Raw genomic sequence first — 21,491 nt, 5'->3', positions numbered from 1 at the left:
GTATCAATTAGTTGCGTAACTTGCGTTCAATAAAATGGATAGTATTATTTATTTTCTTTGAATTTATTTACTTTATACACAATTTCTTTTTTATTTATCACAAAAAATTATTTATTTATTTATTTATCAAACTATATTTGACAAAAGACTATCGCCCAATTTTATTTATTTATTTACTTGTGATGTGAACCTACTGTGGTCCAAATTTGCACGTCTCGCGTTTACCCTTTTTTTATTTTTTGGTTCTGTTCTTCCTTTTGTAGAAATGTGATACTACTAAAGGTTTTTTGTTAGAATCAAAATAAATATTCGTTGACTAAGAAAAGAGGAAATCGATACGTAGTTCAAGTGTGGCAACAATTAATAATTTTTTTTTTTGAGGAAAAACAATTAATAATTATAATAAGGCTTATTGGCGATAAAATATAATGCTAACTTCAAAATTAATTAGTGCGAAAATACACTAATTTAACGGTTGTTATAATTTTTATCATGGTTAAGATTTTCATCCAAAATAAAATCAGTTCGATGTCATAAATCGCGTAAGTTGGTTTCATCATGACACTGCTTTATTTGAAACGACATCGTTTTGGTTATGAAAAATTCATGCCACCGTGTAGCGACGTGAACTTTAATTTTTACGAAAATGTTAAATTAGTGTATTTTATCATTTTTGAAGTTGGCGTGCAAAATAAAATATTGGCGAAAATCGGTATTATTTTAACGCAAATAACCCCTTCAAATAATCCATAGGAAATCTTGAATTCGAAACCTATTTAGTACTCTTCTTCATTTTTCTAATCTTAGTAACATTATACCATCATATTTCGCAGATAAAAGACTTTGCCATCGACATCATAAGACGAAGCTCGAGCACTTGGGTTTCATCCATGGCTACCACCCTCGATGACATGTGGGATTCCCTCGAGTCCCAGCTTGCCGCCGCCGGCGATGGAGGCTCCGTCAACTACATTTTCCCTCTCCAAGAATTCCTCTTCGCCTTCCTCAGCCTCAACATCCTCGGCGCCAACGCCTCTGCCTTCCCTGAGATCAAGAAATCGGGCCACATAATGCTCGACAAATGGCTCGCCGTGCAGCTCCTCCCAACGATAAGCATCAACGTCGTGCAGCCCCTTGAGGAGATCTTCCTCCACTCGTTTTCCTACCCCTTCTGGCTCGTCAAATCCGACTACGAGAAGCTCGCGAGTTTCGTCGAGAACGGAGCCGGAGAGGCTGTGCGAAGAGCGCAAACCGAGTTCAAGCTCACCAAGGAGGAGGCCATCCACAACCTCATCTTTATGCTCGGGTTCAACGCGTTTGGAGGGTTCTCCCTCTTCTTCCTCTCGCTCCTCGGCAACCTCGGGGAGCAGGAGCCGAGCGTGCACGAGGAGCTGAGGAGGGAGGTACGGGAGAAGCTCTCGAACAACGTCCTTAGCTTTGAAACGGTGAAGAAGATGGACCTGGTGAATTCGTTCGTGTACGAGACACTGCGTTTGGATCCACCAGTCCCGCAGCAGTTCGCCCGAGCTCGAAAGGACTTCGACCTCGGCTCGCACAACGCCGTGTACGAGATCAAGAAAGGGGAACTGCTGTGTGGCTTTCAGCCACTAGTGATGAGGGATCCTAAAATATTTGAGAATCCAGAGGACTTTGTGTACAACAGATTCTCAAAGGTAAAAGGTGGTGATGAGTTGCTGGAATACCTGTTCTGGTCGAACGGGCCGCAGACGGGGACTCCGGGGCCGTCGGCCTCCAACAAGCAGTGCGTGGCCAGGGACGCCGTGCCTCAAACTGCTGCTGTGTTTCTGGCTTACCTGTTTCAGAGATATGATGAGATCTCAATTTCTTCTGGCTCCATCACTGCTCTCAAAAAGGCAAAGTGACGGTATCTACGCCGTATATGAGTCCGTATCATCATACCTTACGACGTCTGTAAACGTCGACTTCTGTCAATATATAAAAGAAACATGGCAGAATAATATGTTTACCTGTTTCAAGTCATAACATAACACAAAAATTGAACTTATGAACCTTAAAATATCACAATAATGAATCTTGTCAATGCTCAATATACACAACAACTAAGTTCTAAAACATTTCTTCAATCTCTAAGATCGATCAATAAACATTATAAGCACCATATCTGCTTCAATCTAAAGAAAATTGTTCGCGTTGACAGAATTCTGTATGTAAAATTCTTCCAAATGAAGTCTCACCTTTTCTTACAAAAGAAGGAATTCTGATAAATAATAACAATATTAGTGACAACGTTACCTCTACATGAAGAACCGATAATATTTTTCAGACTTGAATGATGCTCGTAAAGCTGATGCTCGCTTTCAGCAAAAACACCAGGTATTCGGAGCTTGTGATGCCCTTCAACCAGAGCACCATGCCCGTTTAACTGATTTGAAGAAACTATATATGACAATTTTTGGGTATTTCTAATAGATTGCGTGTAATAATTCAACTAGGATTGAGCCCTGCCGGTGCCTTCCTTCCAACCTCTTTGGCGTGCCCTTTGCTCCCACATTGCCGTCACCTGTTTCTGCGCTAATAAAGCTGCTTCAGACTTTTCCCTTGCCTCCTCGCAGGTCTCCATTCCAGAATTGCACTTGTCGGCCTCTTTCTGGTACTGGGACGTCATCTTCTTCGCTTCAAGCAGTGCCATGTCAGCACGCTGCTGATTCTCCAAAGCTTCAGCTTCTCGCAGCTTTAACTCCTCAGACAGTAGCTCAGCAAAATTCTTCTGTGTGTCCTCACTCACATCTGGGTCGTGCTTTGCGCACTCTGTGAGACATGAGGAGAATATAGAGCAAGCAGATAGTTTGAGAATTCAATGATAAGTGATCGAGAACTAATTAAACTATAAAGCGGGAAGACAAAATGTTGCAAACTTAAGATAGGCAGCAGTTTCAAATCTAAATTAGGTTGCTATCAGTTGTCCATTAATAATGTGGCATAAATAAATGCAAACATCTTCTTCCATAAATAAATGCAAACACCTGGAAAAATGAATTATTAATAGGGACCACAAAACAAAAGAAAACTACTCAAATGTAACTCTAGATCCGAAAGAAAGTGTAGAACTTAAATCAATGAGTACCGGCATCATAATTCTGACTTTAGTTAATGTGATGTAAAGAGGACCTATAAACGTACTCCTACAGAGCAATAAAAACAAGAAAGCAATAGGCAGCCGCTAAAAATATGCGTTACTATTAAGGGTCATGTACAAGGAAGAAGAATGTATACTCTATAGGCATAAAAAAGTGACAACATAGACATTCAAATATTTTCCATGAGAATTTAATGTGTTAAGCTTTTTACACACAAAAACAAAGGTCTAAAAACAGCGCTATGTGCATCAAGAAGGCATAAACACTAGTGAAGCATTCTAGCAAGAGGAAGTCACATGAGGATAGATGGAGAAAAATGACAATTTTATTCTGCCACGTTCGTAGCTCGATTGTTTACTGATAATGCTCCTTGATGCAAAGAACCAATGAGAAAATCAAGGCACCAGAATCAAAGGAACAGTGAACAATTGTTATTGTAAGACAATCAAAACAAAGAATACAGTGGTTACCTGCAAAGGAAGCATTATGAAGTCCTGCAAGAGGCAAACAGGTAATCAGCAAATGTTATGTTTGAGCAGATAAGACAAGATACTCAAGTAAAGAAAGCAACACCTTGAAAAACTCTACCTATGCCATAAAGCATAACACGCATACGAGCCTCACAATATAATATACTATACTATCATGTTACTGGCTTACTGCGAGCTACATTTGCTCTAATATCAATATTTCTGACACCTATTATATATTTCAGTCTTTTGGTGTATCGACCAACTGCACACAACGTGCAACTGTTGTTCAACTAAGATTCAGAGGGCACATAACTCATTCATCTCCTACAGGTAGGAACCTCCCAGGCCACACTACTCATTATATCTCTGAATCAGCATGATTGCATCTAAGCGATTAAGCCACTAAATTATGGTCTATCAACACAATAATATCCCTAGATTTTCTACATCTTATCAATTACATATTGAGGCGAAAGCAGCCACGGTCTCAAGGATTCAATCATCCAACTGAAAATTCCAGCTGATGTCGTGCCAAACAGAAGCCGACTCCACGCACACGACCATCTAGTCATCAAATCACATTATGATTTTAACTACAATTCCCACAAAATGACTCAATCCCAGATCTCTCTACAGTCGAAAGCATGAAACCGCTGCCTAATCAAGATTTAAGCCACACAAAAAAGGCAAAAGCCAACACTTCATTGCTGAAACGAGCTATCTAACAGAGCCAAGTCCGCATCTTTATCAAAGTCACACCAACACACAATCATCTAAACCCTACACATACGACCAATTTCAAGGAAACCAATAAAAACACTCGCGCAGCAATCAAACAATTACACATAATTGCATCCAAAATCGAGCTTTAATGCCAGTAAATCGAATCATAAATGATTTTAATTCATAATTAACACTTCAAACACAGAGATCGTGATAGATCTAGACCAACTACACATACCTTTAGGAATTGAGAGAAGGGGCAAAGCATCATCACAATCACAGTTACAAGAAGGACAAGTAGCAGAAGCAGAGGCCAATCCCTCCATCAAGTGCCAGTACAGAGGCGGGCCCACTATATACGCTGCCAAGCAAATCGCCATTAAACCAAGCACTGCCTTCAAAACCCCAGTTCTCACTGCCATTTTTCCCCTTCTCTCTCTCTCTCTCTCTCTCTCTCTCTCTAGATGTGAATCAGCAGAGCTACATGCGCTTCGAAATCAATCTTACTCCAATGCGTGATGAGATCCCAATAGAGATTAGAATGCGAGTGTGAACTGTGAATCAGTGTGTTCATCATAAATCGAATCCAACACAGTGGAGACTGAAAATAATAACAGCTCACTCCTTGTAATTCCTTCAGTTTCAGAATTAGCCCACAAAGTTTGGAAAATTTTAATTTGACCCATAGTGTTTATTTGTTTATAACATTTTGGACCCTTTTCAATTGCTTGCCACTTGGCTTAAAAAGAACTACTTTGAGACAATAGACTGCAAATTCTTCTGCTAATTGTACAAGTCAGCAAGGTTCCTTTTTTTTCAAAACAATTTTTAATAAAGAAATGCATTTAAGACAATATTTTTTTTTGTATAAAATACAAATTCAAAATAGCAATGAAATAGTTTGGATAACATACACTCCCTCCGTCCCCCCAAAATTATGCACGGTTGACTGTGGCACGGGTTTAATGAAAAGTTGTTTGTAGTAATGATAGTAGAGAAAGAGTCCCACATTGAGGGTATTGTTAAGTTGATCATGAAAAAATAATGTAAGTTAAAAAGGTAAAATTGTAAGAATTATATGTGGGTAATGTTCAAAAATAGGGTATACATAATTTTGAAGGACGTACCAAAAAAGAAAGGTATGCATAATTTTAAAGGATGGAGGAAGTGAAATCCATATTAGAAAATTCATCACTTATTAAAGTAAGATATTTATTAAAGAACAAATATTTAGGATTTATGATCTAAGATCAAGGATAGGCCGTCTATGATAATAATCGAAGTTGTGACATTTGTGACATAAGAAATTAAATTCGATGGGAAATTCTTTACTTAGTTATATGGTAGAGCGCATATTATTATTATTATTATTATTATTATTATTATAATAATAATAATAATAATAATTATTATTATTATTATTATTATTAAATCTACAAAATCCATAATTTACTTAATTAGATTATTACATTTAATTCGTCAATATTTACCTTAATTAGATCTCCAATCCTTTTACATACCTTAATTATAATCTTCTTCATTTCAAATAAAGAACAGAAAAGAAAAAAAGAAGAAGAAAAACTCCCATCCCTAACTCATTTAAAGGGGAAAAAATGGCGTCCCATATTTTAGATATATATATAAGTCTAATTTTTATTGAACTAAACGATATTCTTATTGTATTTAGGAAAGTTGTAAAAATATTTAGCTACGAAAATTGTACTAATTCTAGATTTTAAACTTCAAAATTAATAATGGAAACCTTATAACCTAGATTTCCATCTATAAAATCATGAATTACAACAATCATTTTTCTTTCACAGGAAACACGGTTGATTCTTAAATTAAAGGTCAGTTCTTAAAATTTTGATTACTTCTTCTTCTTCTTCTTCTTTTGAAGCAATTGATTAGTTCTTCTTATTTTAGAATAAGAATATGGTTGATTTTTGTTTTTTAATATTTCACAGGCTAAACGCAAGAGTTAGAGAAAACAAAAAAATCGTGTTGACAAGGTATGTGAATTAATATTGTTGAAGTTAACGTATTAGTATTAAATTGATTCTATGTTGTAGCCAAAAAAAAAAAACTCTGTTAAATTCTATTGCCAACTATTATTGTATTTTATTTTTCTTTTTTGAAAGCTCAGTTTTCGAATTGCCAACTACTTTGATTGTCAATGAATTCTAGGTTAAATGTGATAAAAAAAACTGATTTTTATTAGGTCATATAATTTATATGGCGCAGAAAGCATCAAGAAAGTTGAGGTTTTTATTAATTTCTCCAATCTTCATTATTTTCAAGTTATCAAATTTTGGACATAGATAAATTTTTGGATTATTAATAACTCATTTTAGGTAAGTTGGCTGAAAAAGATTAAAGTGATTGGGGTTTTTGGTAAGAGATTTTATGTTACATTTGTACACAACTCTATATATGGCCTAAAAATTAATTTAAGCACGTCGCAAAACTCTATCTCTATATATATTTCTTTTAGATGCCTCATTTCAATTACTTTTTGTAATATCTCAATAAGGTATTTTAATTTTACTTTTCTTCTTCGAATTTATCTCTCTTTGATTCATGTCAATTCATTAATATCTAAATCGCAGTTTTCCACCAAGAAATTTATCCCTCATGGAGAATGGATATGCAACTTTGGTATTCCCAATTTCTTCAACTTTTTTCTTTCTTTTTTTGTCGAGAAATATTTATTGCTCTTGAATTTTTTTTGTTTATTGCAGCGTTGTGTTTTAAAAGTGCACCTTCGTTGTGATGCATGCAAGAGACACACCATGGAAATACTAGGTTCCATTGTTGGTAAGATCTTATCTAATTAGGGTGTGTTTATTTTGATAGAAAAGATTAGAAAAAGTATATTTTTCATCATTTTCACATGTTTCCTATGATGGATAATTTTCTCCGATCAGGCTGAAAAATTTATTCGGGCAGCCCCATTTTCACTCATTTTCTCACAAATGTTGGATATTAATATTATCCTATTGGGAGGGTATGCAAATATTTTCCAACATTTCAATTTTTTTATCCATCCATTTCTAACAAAGTAAACACATGATAAAAAAATGAGAAAAATATAATATTATCTCACATTTTCTTATCCATCATTTTCAAATGAAAATTTTACCACCAAAGTAAACGCACCATAAATGTCATTTTTATTTGTTAATTAGTTTATCATGAGATATCCACAAATTAATCACTATTTTGTTTTTTATTTTGCAAGGCACATACGATATTACTATGGATGCAGAGAGAAGAACAGCCATGATTGTGGGGCAAGTCGAGCCAAACTATTGTATCAGAGCTATAACCAGATGCGACGGACACGCAGAACTCGTGTGGGCAAATCTCAGCCATCCAAGGACACGTGGCACATCGTACGGCTACGGTTCATCGTCGTATTACGACAGCTTCGGAGAATCCTATGGCATGTGGCGCGAGGATCCAACGAGGAGCATCCCTGATTATTCTTACACTGCAAACAACATCAACTATGATCGCAGGCGGCGCGACCCTTATTATCCGCTTATCGATTATACCATCCCTTACCACATCGAAGAATCTATGAACCTTTGTAGCATACTATAATCAGTTTCGGTATTTTACACTTGTGCACAAACAAACCTAGTTGAATTGTCTATTTTTTAGACGCCTTGTTGAATTATCTAATTATTGAAACGGATTTATTTTCCGATTTTGTGGGCTTTAAAACGTTTGTTTGCGTAGGCCCAATATTTCTCAAGCGACTTATGTTTTGGGTTTTAATATTTGGGCCTTTATGCACTGAAATGCTGATCAATTATTTAATTATTTTTATTTATATTTATATCCTTTTTTTATTTGTATATTTTTTTCATATGCGCTAAAGCATCAACCAAACAGCCCCTTAACAGTGACACTCTTCTCTTTTTCCCTCTCTTGGAATAGCTCTGCTAAATTTTCTCTGCGTATATTTATCCAAAAAAAAAAAAAAAATCTCTGCGTATCGACAAAGCTAATCAACAATGGCGGAACCCAAAACCAAATACGATCGCCAGCTCAGGTACCATATTTTCCTCCTTTCAATTCCCATTATCTTCCCTCTGCTCCCTTCACAATTTCGGTCTGTGTAACTTTTTTTTTTTTTTTTTCTGTAAATTTTATTATTAAGAATCTGGGGTGAGCAAGGGCAAGAAGCCCTCGAGAAATCAAGCATATGTTTGTTGAACTGCGGGCCCACCGGTTCAGAGACCTTGAAAAATCTAGTTCTTGGTGGAGTTGGAAGCATTACTGTTGTTGATGGCTCCAAAGTTGAGCTCGGGGACCTCGGGAATAACTTTATGGGTACACAAATTCGATCTTTTTTCTTATTTAGCCCTAATAGTATTGGATTGTGTGAGTTTTTTTTCTTCTTCTTAATAGTAAATTTGTAGTGGGATTGTTGTGTTTTTTATTCTGTATTGTTTTGGTTGATGACTATCTAGTGGACGAGTCGAGTGTTGGGCAATCGAAGGCGAAAACGGTCTGTGCCTTTCTGCAGGAGTTGAACGATGCAGTGAAGGCAAAATTCATTGAAGAGTATCCCGAGAAGTTGATCGAATCCAATCCATCCTTCTTTTCACAGTTTACTTTGGTTGTTGCCACGCAGGTGTGGAACACGAGCTATACATTGTTCTTTCTTCGCCGTTATTGGTTGCAAATTGCTTGCTCATCTGCCCTTTTGGTTGTTGTGGTTTTAGAATATTGAATTTCTTTAAGAGATGCATAGATGCGTTTGATTCATGTTTCAGTAGCGAACATACGGTGCTCCTTGTGGTTGTATAGATTGAAGCAGGAATTTTTGTGGAGGCCTACTTAGAAAAGTTAGCATGGGGATAAAATTTCTACTATTGTTTATTGCCCCCCTTTTAATTTTCTAAGCTTAGTTGAGTAAGATGGATAGGTGTGATCCACATTGTTCACTTGCAGTCAAGCTGATGTGGTCTTTAATATGTTGGCTTTCGAGTTTTTTGTCATGTGTTGTTTTTGGCTTAAACCCTTGGAAGCTCTACAGTATATGATTGGATAGACAAAGCTACTTGTTGTTTAGTTATAATTGCTCTTAGATCAGTGTGTTAGATCCCCTTTAAGATTGAAGTTGTTTGATGTCGTATTTATAAAGACCGACAAGTGTTTCTGTTTGGTGGTATACTGTTGTAGATTTCACATTGGCTGAAAATCAGTTTATTCATAGAAGGGGTAGGGATTGTCTAGATCGGTTTAAGTGGGAATTTGGACAAGCTTCTGATTGTGTTATGGAACTGTCGAATCATCGGGTTTGAACACACATTTATCTTATTTTGTCTCTTTCTATATAATGTCTGCTTTTAGGTTTGTCCCGTTCGATTTTCTAGCACTATGGATACTTCATTCTAATGTGATGAAATAAATTTTTTATCTCCAATTCTAGTGGAATATTTGTCTTTTATTGAGAAATTCTCGTACCTATACGTAATAAGTATTGCTCACTTTCACAGCCAAGCCATAATTTGAATTCCCTGATAACATGTGTCTTGCGGGTTTTTTTTCAGCTTGTTGAATCTTCAATGGTGAAATTGGATAGAATCTGTCGTGAAGCCAATGTCATATTGATATTTGCACGTTCTTATGGCCTTACTGGTTTTGTTCGTATCAGTGTGAAGGTACTCTGGTGCATCTTAGACGTAGCGTCTAGTTTGTTTAGCTTCCATGGTGAACATTATATTTCTTAAAGAGGGAAGCTTTTGGGGTTCACTTTTCTGAAGGCATGGATAGTAAGTCTCACTTTTTTTCAGGAACACGCTGTGATTGAATCAAAGCCTGATCACTTTCTAGACGATCTTAGGCTAAATAACCCATGGCCAGAGCTTAGGAGGTTTGATCTTCTTTATATTATCGTATCGTATGGCTATAGTTCACAACTTCACATTCTCCATGAAAAATGAGAGTATGTATTTTTAAAAAAATTCACAGATACGCAGAATCAATTGATTTGGACACAGCTGATCCTGTTGCTCATAAGCACATTCCTTATGTTATTATTCTCATTAAGATGGCAGACGAATGGACAAAAACTCACAATGGAAAACTTCCGTCAACAAGGGAAGAGAAAAAAGTATTTAAGGTGCATTATTGGTTTGTTCGCCTTGGTAATTTGTTCATTGCGCTTATTCTTCGTGTCTGTCTTTTGAGATGTTCTGGTTGGTCTCTGGATGGATGCTATAGGATTTAATTAAGGCCAAGAAGATTGCAACGGATGAAGACAATTACAAAGAAGCCATGGAAGCTTCATTCAAAGTCTTCACTCCTCAAGGAATTAGTAAGTCCATTCTCTGCGTAAATTACTGGTACAAGAACATGTTAAGATATTTGCTCGTTGGAGTTCAAATTATGAGATAGACTTGTAGTGCGAGGATGGGAGATTGTTTGAGTTAAGGACCATGGTATTTTTCCTAATCAAAGTAGCCTGCAAAATACATTATTTGAAGAACCATTCAGTATCCATTTCTTGTCACGAACTGATAGTCATGGACCTTATTTAACTAAATGTTGCCACTATGTTATAACGAAAACAAGAAATTTCAATAAGGATATGATAAAGTAATAACTTTCCTGGTCTACTTTTTGGTTGTGTTACGTGTATAGCTGTTAGATTCAGATTCGAGGAACATTTCGTATCATAGAAGATCATAAACCAAAAGTAGAGGGCTTTTTTGCCGATTGTGATATTTAGTCACAAAAGTTTGCTGCTGAGCAATGCAGAAGATGCTCTTTAATCGCTTTCCTGACAGCTCGATGTTGGCACATCACAGGTTCAAGCCTACAGCAAATAATTAATGATGGCTGTGCCGATGTCAATTCCAACTCTTCAGATTTTTGGGTGATGGTGGCAGCTCTAAAGGTAATTCTTACCAATTGATTTGCTAAATTTTATGGCGTGAAATGAGATAACTTATTCGCGCATACCATATTATATTTTTTTAGTTGGTTGGAATTTTGACAGAGATGTAGGCTAGTCGACAGCCGAAACAAATGTAGTCTTGAGATGTAAGCTATAATTGATGAATTTGAAAAAATCATCATGACATTCAACAATTTTGCTTCACAATTCAGGAATTCATAGCTAACGAAGGAGGCGGAGAGGCACCTCTGGAGGGAGCTATCCCGGATATGACATCTACAACTGAGTTAGTGACTACTGCTTTGTCGAGCCAAATAGTAGTAGACACGACCCAACAAGTCTTTATGCTGACTTCGGGGTTACTTCTCACATCTGGTGCAGGTTATACGTCTCCCTACAGAAGATCTACCAGGCTAAGGCTGAGGCCGATTTTCTCGTCATGGACAAGCTCGTCAAGAAAATACTGAAGAAGCTAGGTAGAGACCCGGAAAGCATCTCGAAAGCAACCATAAAAGGTTTCTGCAAAAATGCTAGGAAACTTAAGGTTTCTGCTCGAAACTCTATTGCTACTTCTAGTCCCTTAATCTATGTACTCTCCTTAGACATAATTGAAATGGCATGCTTGCAGACTTTCCTTTTAACACAGTGTTCCAAATTACTGATTTCCTTCTGTTTATTCGTGTCGTGTTTATTTAGGTATGCAGATATCGCAAGATTGAGGAGGAGTTCAGCTCGCCGGTTCAATTAGAGCTACAGAAGTATCTTACCGATGAAGACTACTGGTAGGGTTATATACGATATGTTGTTTCCTTGAATATCATATCCTTTTATAATTCGTGGATTTGTTTCGCTACAACCAATTAACTCTTGCCAGCACTCCAAATTCGCGGTGCAGTATTGCCGTTGGATTCTACATTCTTCTACGAGCTGTGGATCGTTTCGCTGCAAACTACAATAGCTTCCCGGGGCAGTTTGATGGGTAAAAAACCTCTCCGTATGTCTTTTCTACCCGAAATATCATTGCCTCGTATCTGATTGGTACCCTGCAGTGAGATGGACGAAGAGATCTCCAGATTGAAAACAACGGCTGTTTCCCTACTCAACGACTTGGGCTGCAACGGATCAACCCTGACCGAAGACCTCATCAATGAAATGTGCCGTTATGGCGCTGCAGAACTTCATGCTGTGGCTGCCTTCATTGGAGGAGTCGCCTCACAGGAGGTGATCAAGGTCGGTCTTTTCTATCTCGTCTTAGTTTTTACGAAGGTCTTAACCAAGAACCATCGAGCAATTTGTTTGAAACTGCAACTGAGCCACGTGCTCTCGCCTGCAGCTCATCACCAAACAATTCGTTCCAATGAGTGGGACTTTCATCTTCAACGGTGTGGACCATAAATCACAGCTGCTGTTGCTCTGAGCTCGAACGAGCAACAGGTGCGTACTGTGCTATCTCTAATCCGAAGGGTTCGTTTCCTGCCATGATGCCTTTCGAGTTTTCTGTGTGAAAAAATCTCATATCTTACTCAGCAAAAGCGCCCTAACATCATCAACCTCGACAACGCTGAATTTTTCAACGATGCTACTAACCTTTCTTGAGGCGCGATTTTTATATAGATGGCTGGGCGCCTGCGTCCATGAGCTGCATAAAACGTCGTGGCCTTCCTCTCTTCCTCGTATCGTTGAGTTCTTGAATTAATAGAGAGACTTTGCCACCATTGTTATCTGTTCCGTTGTTGTCGTTGTCGAGCTATTTATACAGGTTGAAGATAAGATTCGATGTTGAAATAAAAACATAAATCTTTCTATATTTGATGGATAGATTTATCGGTATGAATGAGTAGTGGCAGTTTTTGAGTGAGAAATGGCTGTGGAGTGGAAATTAGGTTGAACCATTAATCTATCTACATGTATAATGTATTGGAAATGCAACTTTCAGTTTGAAATTAATTTCAAATTGATTTTGAATGGTAAGTTTGTAACTTCTAAAAAATAATGGCTTATTATATATACAAAGATTAAATTAAATTAACTAAATTATTAGCATAGTTGGTCAATTATTATGTGAAGCAAAAAATTATTCTTTTTTTCTTAATTTTTAATTTCTATAATTTAGTTTTTCTCAGATTGATGCTATTACACTAAGAAAATTATATGCATTGTGAAAAATGTGATTCGAGCTTTAATTTGATGCATGATATGTAAAAAATTAATTTAGAATAATCAAGTTATAAGCATTTAGAACTTTAAGCCAATTATATATATATATACACACACACACACAATTATACTATGTATTTATCCTCCATCTTATTGTTTTTCAGTTTCCTCTTTTTTTTTTATAATTAAATTACGTATTTTATTCATGTTGTATAGAATATTATTAATATTATTAATTTATTTAAAAAATAAATAATACCATATTATATATAGAACATTCTGTAATTATTATAGAATAATACCATATTATATATTATGATTTATTTTAAAAAATAAATGACTAATTTATTTCACAAAGCAAACTATTTCTCCCATATTTACTCTATATGATTTTGGAGCTTGAATTTGTTGTAATTAAATATTGTTCTCAACTATTCTTCCAACTTTTATACTAATAGGGGAAAACATCAAGAAGCAAATCCTTCAATATCACCATAAAAATTACTCAAAATTAAAGTTACAAAATTGTTGCCATTCTTCAAAGTAACAACTTGCTATATTCCACTTACAACAACACAATTGGAGGAAGAAAAAAAATAACTAAATCAATTCACCATCAGCAAAATTCCAGCATGGTAGTCTCTATCAACAAAAAGATGAGAGAGAGAGAGAGAGAGAGAGAGAGAGTTCTATCCATCAATAGCAGCAGCAGCAGCATTGGTGGTGGGCTTGTAGACACTGAACTCACCGAAATCTCTTTTACCACTGGCAAAAAAGTGTCCAACATCAAATCCTTTGGACATACCAAAAAGTATATCAGGTTTTTCACATTCAATCAAAAATCGAGTTTTAAGATTTCAAGAATTCATGTGTGCTAATCTTCTTCAAGAATCAACAAGAAAAAATTATTGAAGATCCCCAGCAGTTTACTAAAGGAAACGCGGATGAAGAGCGTACCTGTGCTTAACATCCCAGCCACCAGGCAAGAAACGCGGATGAAGAGCGTCAACGAAAACATGTCTCCATCTCTGACAAAACTCACGGACCCCATCTTCGCCGCGCTCCCTAAGCAGATACTCGACTACTTGCTTTCCATGAGGTCCGTGTCCTAATAATGACATCTTCGAATCATGCTTAAGCGAAACGTCCTTATCCTCCAACGGACTAGTCACCCCATTTGATAAATTTCCGCTTCCAGAAGTTTCATCATTGTCGGAGATAGAAATGCTTCCGGCTGCTGAAACCATCTTTGTATCTGATGCAGCATCATCGGCGTCAGCACTGGATGGAGAAGTATTCTCTCTGATATTTGGAGACGAATGTTGAGTGCTTGTTTCTGCTTCATCTAAAATGTTGTCATAATCTTGTTGTTGATAAGCATCTGTCATATTGGTGTGCAACGAATCCTCCTCGTCTTCATCGTTTGATGCATTCTTGACGGTGACAGATGGCTTGCCAGCAATATCATCCTCTTCAGCATCAATTGAATTGTTACCTTTTCCCAGATGTTTGAACACATAACCTCTCTTTTTCTCGAATCTTCTTCTCTCGTGAGGACTCATTCCGACTAACAAAGCCTTTTCAAGATCTTCATCTGATATTTCTCTCCCTCCATAGTAAGTCATGACAGTCTGCTCAAATTAAGGACTGTTAAGCATATTACGGAGAAAAGGGAATCGGGCAGAGTTAAAATACAAGATGTTAGAAAAAATGGTCAGTATTATTAGCTTCTTACCTGCATTAATTCTTCACGTCGCTGAGATGGCATTCGCGGTCCGTGGCGCAGCAGAGCCATAGCAGCAATACGCAACTGTAAAGGAGACACACCAACCTCCTCACAAGACGCAGTGGAAGAAGATGCAGGAGTATTTTGTGTCTTATCCAAGTCAGCGACCCTACGAATAAATAATGGTATTCCAAATTCAGCAGCTACTTGCTTTTTGTACTTTTCAGCAGCAGTATGAGCAATTTCATGACAATCCACACAAAGGAGGACAATATCATGGGAGCGATGACTTTTCAAATGCTCGGGAAAATGTATTCTGTAGCATGAAGGTATGATTCTGTATCGTAGGTAGTGGTTTCCTTCACCACAGCCAACACATATATTTTTCTTACTCTGAATATAAAAGTCGTTGTCCTCGTCTTCTGGGCGTCCTTTGGGCTCAAAGAGAAGCATGATGGACGGAGGATCTTCCTCTACAAGTTTTGCCAGATCCCGATTCAGATACCTGAACAAAACGTTAATATTTAGCTTGCACAAAATCGGGAAGTAAATCATTGAGTATACAGGCACAGTTATCTAACCATTGAAGCTTTCTCTGATCACAGTAACATAATAATCGTCCGTCATTTGCATAGATCTTACAGTTGTGATAAACAGGGGACTTGCATGAAAATTTCTGAACAAAAAGCTGTCGAGAAGCCATCTTTGCAACCTGTTTCGAAGCTCTGAATCCGTTGTGATTAGGCGTGATTCTATTGCTCGTTCCCAGGGTAGTTTTGGACAGAAGGGCATAGTTATATGCAGAAAGAGGACAGCTACCACCTGGACCGAGGTGTTCCCGGATGCACATTTGAAGTATATCATCGAGATTGGTAATCCTTCCCCGAAGCAAGCAGAGCAGGTCGTCCAAATGAGAACAAACTACAGGTGATGGAGTTTGGAGAGGAACCATCGTCACAGATTCAACATCTGAATCAGCTTCGAGCATATTGCTGTAAATATCAGTTTCAGTTGTTGGGATTTTAGCTGCTAGTGTAATGATTGCGTTATCTGACAAAACAAATCTCAGGCTTTCGTCATGGAGGCGAGCCTGAAAGAATTTGACATCTATCCAAGTTAGCTGTCACATAATTCAAGATGTATTGCTAGTTAGTTACTTTAAGAAGATATTGCAATTTAAGCATATGCAACTTAACACAGTGAGTTTAAGAATACAGCAACTGATTACACTAACCATTAGATCCCTCCATACACACAGTTGTCTCACAAGTTCCTGAAACTGAAAGGAATATTCTTCATCAGTATTATCCATCCCAGCTCCACAAATAACAATTAAAAATACTCGGAGAAACAAAATACCTTGTCATCACAAAGACTTGGTGAAATATTTCCGGGATCATTTAAGCACCGAGAAATGATTGATGATGCAGCCAATTCTCCAGTACAAGATTCAACATCTTTTGCAAAAAGCTGCAAACAAGTTGCATTTGACCGTCGACTAGCCTCGAGAAGAAAATGGAACTTGTCACCAGGAGATGAATTTTCTGAAGCACTTATTTACTTTAGAATGTGACAATGTGGGAAACTGATAAAATTGAAAATGAGAGTTCGACTGTTTTTGTGCTCCTGGTGAAACCAGATACTTGAAAAGGAGAGGGTCTTTCTATTCGTATTAATATACATAACATTTTTTCTCCAATATATCTTTCTTCTATTCTTTTTTACGATAAAGATGCAGACAGGATAGCTAATGGAATGCACAAATTTAAACAATTATAAAACATACCATTTTTCAGTTGTTTAAGCTCTGTACATAGACGATATGCAATATACAATAGATAGTGTGCATCTACTCGAGCATATTGGATCATTTCTTCTGATAAAGGGCGTTGTCTCCAGTCCTCCCTCTACAATTCAGATGGTTTCAGAGTCAGTGCATGACCATCAAAACAACTTATATGGTGTTTCCAGCTAACCAATATGATAGTCGAGTTGGATACAGGTACATATGAACAACCTCCCACCACACCCCGAACAAACACACACTTTGAATTCTAGCATAAGAAAGTAAATATTGGTAGACGTCTATAAAAACATTTCATGCACAATGCTGCAAATGTCACTGCGAACCACATTCCCTTATTAACCCATAAATTTCCCAAACTCGGACTGAAATGTTCCACTACAGTGCATCACAGAACAGAAATAGCTTCAGACTTCATTAATGGAAATCCCCTGATGACTGAGCAACAACCAACAAAATGTTTGAGTTTATTCTGCTTTCCACAGAGGTCATGCCAATTTAGGACATATGAGCATACACGAGATTATATTTACTAGTGCAAACCTGCAACAGCTTGTTTGTGGCAACACTGCAATATGTTTCAAGCAAATACGCCAACGATTTCTGTGGTTTTGATAAAATATCGCATGCCTGCAATACATAAGCAAAACAGCACTCATTGATTTGATAGGATGCTGCTGAATAAATGAGCTTACAATCTGGACGACAAGTATCAAACTCTTCAGATGGTTCAGAATAATCAATAAAGACAATAACCTCCTTAATGACTCAAATATCAGATGAAACTGAAAACAGATCATGTCTTGCAACTAACCTTGGCCGTGTCAAATAAATTGACAACATAGATGTGGAAATCTCTTTGAAGCCAGAGAATATCATTATGGGCACCATGAAACACCTGTGGCATAAAAGAACTTCATTTACAAGAGCAAAAAAAACTAATAATAAAAAACTTTATTGCGTGAAAACAATAGTAATATCACCTTGCATATTCCCGGATTAGCAAATACGGGCCTAAGAAGTCCCATCACATCATGCAGGATAATTGTGTCTATCAAATAATCCTTGCTCATAGTGGATATCTGTGTTAATACATATGCATGGAAGATACTGTTACATACGCAATTTGATGAAAATCGATCAAATTGGACTAATGCTTATATTTGCCGCTATTCAATAAATGCTTATCTATCCTTTTGTTTTTTCCTATGGCCGTACATTACTTCTCTTTCTTTCTTTCTTTGGGAACAAGGTTGGAAAAATGTTCCCTTTTGAAGTTCCAATAAAACAGAACACAAGAAGATAAAAACTCGTACGAACAATTTCTACATATCTAACACATAAGAGTAAAACTTAAGAAGCTGGAAAGTGTCACAAAGGCCTCGTGGCACCAATAATTGATGTAATGAACGCACACGGTCAATAATCTTCAAATTTCTCCATATAGAAACAAATACATTTCCCAATAACTAATGCATCATCAGCCTCAAGCATATTAACATCAGTTATCCTAATCACAAGCACCATAAAGCCCGAAGCACACACATAACCGATCAACGTGCTGAATAAAGTGAGACAAGCACACAAAGAAGGGAACTTCGATGCTAGAAATCATGAACCTGAATCAGAGCTGTGAAACCTAAGAATGATCTCAAACCGTGCTGCTCTGTATCCACCGCAAACACCTTCTCATTGCTCAACTCCTCCGCGACCTCTCTCAACTGCGCCTCCTCCTCAACCCACACATACTCACCTCCCATCTCCAAACTCCACTTTTCACACCCTTCAAATAACTCCAAAATCTCCACATTTGCATTTTTCATTAGGCTCGAAATCTCCCCTTTGTATGGATGCAAATCCGAGTACTCCTCTATCAACAACAGTAAACAAATAACTCAACAAAAGTTTTTTTTTTTAAGGTTAAAAAAAAAAAAACTCAACATAAGTAATCAACGAGAAAGAGAGAGAGGGATTATACCTTCGATGACAGAATCCTCTGCGTGGAGCTTAAGGTGTTTGAATTGAGAGTACGAATTATCCGCCAATACTCGCTTGAATTTGTATTGGGGCTTCGGTTCCGTAATCAAATAACAAGGTTTTTTGTGTTAAAACATGGTATCATCATAATGCAGAGAGAAAGTAGAGAGAAGCAAATGTTTGTTATTTTATTTCTCTGATATTGCTTGTTATTTCTGAAGAATACAATGATCTCTTTATAATGCATTACATTTCTAAAGTCATACCAGGATCCCTATTATTAAGGGATCCGTGGTAAATATTTGACTGCTAAATAAATGCACCGCTGTTCCTCTTTATGACTTTGGTTGGTGCAGCTCCTCTTTATGACTTTTGCTGCTTGCTAATCTTGACTTCTGTAGAATGCAAATCTTGACTTCTGTAGTGTTACTTTCAACACTCCCCCTCAAGTTGAGTAACGGGATTTCCGATATTCAACTTGCCAAGAACTTCTGAAAAACTCTTGGAGTTCATAATTCTGAGCGCAGCTTCCATGTGGTCGGCTTGTGGTTGGTGCAAGAATTGACTCACAACCCCAACAGCATATGCAATATCCGGTCGATAAATGCATGAAAATCAAATGATTCATTTGATTTTGAAATTTTAAATAGTTTAAACTCGTATTTAGGAGTTCTTCATTTTGATTTTGAAATTTTAAATAGTTTATACTCGTATTTAGGAGTTTTTGAATTGAATTTTGGAATTTTAAATAGTTTATACTCGTATTTAGGAGTTCTTCATTTGATTTTGAATTTTTTTTTTTTTAATTTTCAAATTGGGTGTTTCTGTAATTTCTGAAAAACTTAGGGGGCAGATTTTAAAGGGTGGGGTATCTTTTGCAAATAAAGAGAAGAATGAGGGTTTAGTGTCAAAACACCAAACCCTATACCTAATTCCCTTCTCCATCTGCCTCCCCTTCCTTCTACATCCGCCTCTCTCTCATTCATCATCATCACATTGGATTCTTCACAGCCCTTCGATTTCGCCGGCTCCGCCGCAGAGTTCTGGCTCCGGCGGCGGCATTGATCGACGACGTCCTCCACCTCGTAAATGACGTCACTTGCCTGGCGGACGAGCTCCTCAAAGACGGCGTCGTCGTCGTCCTTCACCGACTGCGCGGAATCTGCAAGGAATGCTCTAAAGACCCGGAGATTCATCTCCAGCTTCTCCAGTTGGGTCTTCACGTTCTTCACCAACTGGGCTTCGTACAGTAGTAGCTGCTGGAGCTTCTCCAGCAGCCGTTCCAGTGCTGCATCCGCCATTAATTGCGTCTCTACCCTCTTCTGCCCAACCGGAGATGTCCGATTTGTGGCCGCCTCCGCTGCTCCCGCAGCCACCGCCGCTGCTCCGGTAGGCTTTTGACAGTTAGCCACGCCGTAGTAATGATTCGGCGGCGGCAGCGAAGATTGGGCGGCGGCGACGACCGAGACGCCTGGGTTCTTTCCTCCGCCTTCTTTGCTTCTATCGGCGGTGATTTGTTGCAACCGCACTTCTGGCTGTGTTGCAGGGCGGAATGTGGTGGTAAGTTCGGTCCCGGTCTCTTCCGATGATGAAATGTTGGTTTTGAAGCGGTTGGTTGCCGACTGCAAAATCTGTCGTCGGGCAGCCTCCCTTCTCACTTTTGAGAAGGCCGATTTTATTTGAGGTATTTGGAACCGTGATGAATGATTTCTGAGTTCCCAGAATCATGCCTGCTCTGATACCATGTTAAAACATGGTATCATCATAATGCAGAGAGAAAGTAGAGAGAAGCAAATGTTTGTTATTTTATTTCTCTGATATTGCTTGTTATTTCTGAAGAATACAATGATCTCTTTATAATGCATTACATTTCTAAAGTCATACCAGGATCCCTATTATTAAGGGATCCGTGGTAAATATTTGACTGCTAAATAAATGCACCGCTGTTCCTCTTTATGACTTTGGTTGGTGCAGCTCCTCTTTATGACTTTTGCTGCTTGCTAATCTTGACTTCTGTAGAATGCAAATCTTGACTTCTGTAGTGTTACTTTCAACATTTTGCACTTCGTGTTCGCGAAGAATTGCTTTATGAGATGAACAGAGATTGCAAGTGCGAGCAAACAGGTGGCGGCGATAACAAGGGGTGCTGCTCCGAGCTTATCGTTGTCCACCGCCATTGCCGCAGCTCCAAATGTTGAACCCATATTAGTAATCCAGCGGCACTAATGCACTTCTTTTCCGACACCAAATATCAATAATTTTATCGAATTAGCCTAAGAGTTGGCGCATCCAACGTGAAGATTTTGCTAGCTGAAGCAACTATGGAAGAAGTAGTGCTTCTTCGTTGAAGCAGCGAGACCGCCATTGATGAAGCAGAAAATTTCTTTTTTAATTTCTGGGCTGAAGAAATTGCCTAGTCAAAGTGGGCTAGCTGGCCCAATTGTTATGGATCAAACGTGGTGAGCTAAGCCCATTTCAATAGTATATACATTAATTTCTTTTTTTAATAAACATTATTGTCTTACTCTCTCAAAAAAAAAAAAAAAAAAAAAACTCAGTGCATATTTATAATTTTTTAATGTTCAGGTAATATTTT

General features: G+C 37.6%; 5 protein-coding genes across 9 annotated transcripts in view; 3 read left to right on the top strand and 2 right to left on the bottom strand.

Moving 5' to 3' along the window:
• Window positions 1-1,979, top strand: part of LOC131009401 (fatty acid hydroperoxide lyase, chloroplastic) — a 7,772-nt gene extending 5,793 nt beyond the window's left edge. Inside the window, exon 2 of the mRNA XM_057936710.1 lies at window positions 834-1,979. Coding sequence (XP_057792693.1) covers window positions 834-1,883 — 1,050 coding nt within the window. The 3' untranslated portion in view covers window positions 1,884-1,979. The remainder of the gene's footprint in view (window positions 1-833) is intronic.
• Window positions 1,980-2,017: 38 nt separating this feature from the next.
• LOC131009404 (uncharacterized) lies at window positions 2,018-4,921 on the bottom strand. The gene is made up of 3 exons (XM_057936716.1): window positions 4,554-4,921; window positions 3,590-3,613; window positions 2,018-2,790 (listed from the first exon to the last, which is right to left on the bottom strand). The coding sequence occupies exons 1-3, from the start codon at window positions 4,735-4,737 to the stop codon at window positions 2,471-2,473; spliced, it is 528 nt and encodes a 175-aa protein (XP_057792699.1). The 5' UTR covers window positions 4,738-4,921; the 3' UTR covers window positions 2,018-2,470.
• Window positions 4,922-6,283: 1,362 nt separating this feature from the next.
• On the top strand, window positions 6,284-7,952 carry LOC131009400 (uncharacterized). The gene is made up of 4 exons (XM_057936708.1): window positions 6,284-6,327; window positions 6,925-6,973; window positions 7,057-7,132; window positions 7,557-7,952. The coding sequence occupies exons 2-4, from the start codon at window positions 6,950-6,952 to the stop codon at window positions 7,919-7,921; spliced, it is 465 nt and encodes a 154-aa protein (XP_057792691.1). The 5' UTR covers window positions 6,284-6,327; window positions 6,925-6,949; the 3' UTR covers window positions 7,922-7,952.
• Window positions 7,953-8,195: 243 nt separating this feature from the next.
• LOC131009398 (NEDD8-activating enzyme E1 regulatory subunit AXR1-like) lies at window positions 8,196-13,202 on the top strand. 4 transcript variants are annotated; one of them, XM_057936707.1, is made up of 15 exons: window positions 8,196-8,375; window positions 8,484-8,656; window positions 8,797-8,960; window positions 9,883-9,993; window positions 10,126-10,205; window positions 10,304-10,454; window positions 10,556-10,649; window positions 11,143-11,231; window positions 11,444-11,517; window positions 11,613-11,775; window positions 11,928-12,013; window positions 12,127-12,210; window positions 12,281-12,461; window positions 12,565-12,665; window positions 12,759-13,202. In XM_057936707.1, the coding sequence occupies exons 1-14, from the start codon at window positions 8,338-8,340 to the stop codon at window positions 12,646-12,648; spliced, it is 1,572 nt and encodes a 523-aa protein (XP_057792690.1). In that variant the 5' UTR covers window positions 8,196-8,337; the 3' UTR covers window positions 12,649-12,665; window positions 12,759-13,202. The 4 variants fall into 4 exon arrangements, with proteins under 4 accessions (XP_057792690.1, XP_057792688.1, XP_057792689.1 ...); XM_057936705.1 differs by having other exon boundaries at window positions 12,106-12,210; XM_057936706.1 differs by having other exon boundaries at window positions 12,565-13,202.
• Window positions 13,203-13,855: 653 nt separating this feature from the next.
• Window positions 13,856-21,325, bottom strand: LOC131009397 (protein RRP6-like 3). 2 transcript variants are annotated; one of them, XM_057936703.1, is made up of 13 exons: window positions 20,957-21,325; window positions 18,897-19,021; window positions 18,538-18,788; window positions 17,902-18,000; window positions 17,733-17,816; window positions 17,462-17,548; window positions 16,901-17,021; window positions 16,474-16,658; window positions 16,349-16,393; window positions 15,696-16,204; window positions 15,124-15,619; window positions 14,346-15,019; window positions 13,856-14,181 (listed from the first exon to the last, which is right to left on the bottom strand). In XM_057936703.1, the coding sequence occupies exons 1-13, from the start codon at window positions 21,097-21,099 to the stop codon at window positions 14,175-14,177; spliced, it is 2,826 nt and encodes a 941-aa protein (XP_057792686.1). In that variant the 5' UTR covers window positions 21,100-21,325; the 3' UTR covers window positions 13,856-14,174. The 2 variants fall into 2 exon arrangements, with proteins under 2 accessions (XP_057792686.1, XP_057792685.1); XM_057936702.1 differs by having other exon boundaries at window positions 13,856-14,153.
• Between the last annotated feature and the right edge of the window lie 166 nt (window positions 21,326-21,491).

The sequence above is a fragment of the Salvia miltiorrhiza genome, chromosome 2 (genome assembly GCF_028751815.1).
Source record: "Salvia miltiorrhiza cultivar Shanhuang (shh) chromosome 2, IMPLAD_Smil_shh, whole genome shotgun sequence".
Taxonomy (NCBI): Eukaryota; Viridiplantae; Streptophyta; class Magnoliopsida; order Lamiales; family Lamiaceae; genus Salvia; species Salvia miltiorrhiza.
The sequence above is the reverse complement of the archived record's forward strand: the minus strand, read 5'-3'. Positions and strand labels throughout refer to the sequence as shown.

Excerpts from the sequence above, each read along its gene's own strand:
- LOC131009404 (XM_057936716.1), bottom strand. The coding sequence starts at position 4,737 with ATGGCAGTGAGAACTGGGGTTTTGAAGGCAGTGCTTGGTTTAATGGCG. Across the intron at positions 3,614-4,553 it reads CCTTCTCTCAATTCCTAAAG|GACTTCATAATGCTTCCTTT; the intron begins GTATGTGTAGTT and ends TGCCTCTTGCAG. Across the intron at positions 2,791-3,589 it reads TCATAATGCTTCCTTTGCAG|AGTGCGCAAAGCACGACCCA; the intron begins GTAACCACTGTA and ends CATGTCTCACAG.
- LOC131009400 (XM_057936708.1), top strand. The coding sequence starts at position 6,950 with ATGGAGAATGGATATGCAACTTTG. Across the intron at positions 6,974-7,056 it reads AGAATGGATATGCAACTTTG|CGTTGTGTTTTAAAAGTGCA; the intron begins GTATTCCCAATT and ends TGTTTATTGCAG. Across the intron at positions 7,133-7,556 it reads AATACTAGGTTCCATTGTTG|GCACATACGATATTACTATG; the intron begins GTAAGATCTTAT and ends TTATTTTGCAAG.
- LOC131009398 (XM_057936705.1), top strand. The coding sequence starts at position 8,338 with ATGGCGGAACCCAAAACCAAATACGATCGCCAGCTCAG. Across the intron at positions 9,994-10,125 it reads TTGTTCGTATCAGTGTGAAG|GAACACGCTGTGATTGAATC; the intron begins GTACTCTGGTGC and ends ACTTTTTTTCAG. Across the intron at positions 10,455-10,555 it reads AAGAGAAAAAAGTATTTAAG|GATTTAATTAAGGCCAAGAA; the intron begins GTGCATTATTGG and ends TGGATGCTATAG.
- LOC131009397 (XM_057936702.1), bottom strand. The coding sequence starts at position 21,099 with ATGGGTTCAACATTTGGAGCTGCGGCAATGGCGGTGGACAACGATAAG. Across the intron at positions 16,394-16,473 it reads CAAGTCTTTGTGATGACAAG|TTTCAGGAACTTGTGAGACA; the intron begins GTATTTTGTTTC and ends TATTCCTTTCAG. Across the intron at positions 14,154-14,345 it reads GGCTGGGATGTTAAGCACAG|TGGTAAAAGAGATTTCGGTG; the intron begins GTACGCTCTTCA and ends CTTTTTTGCCAG.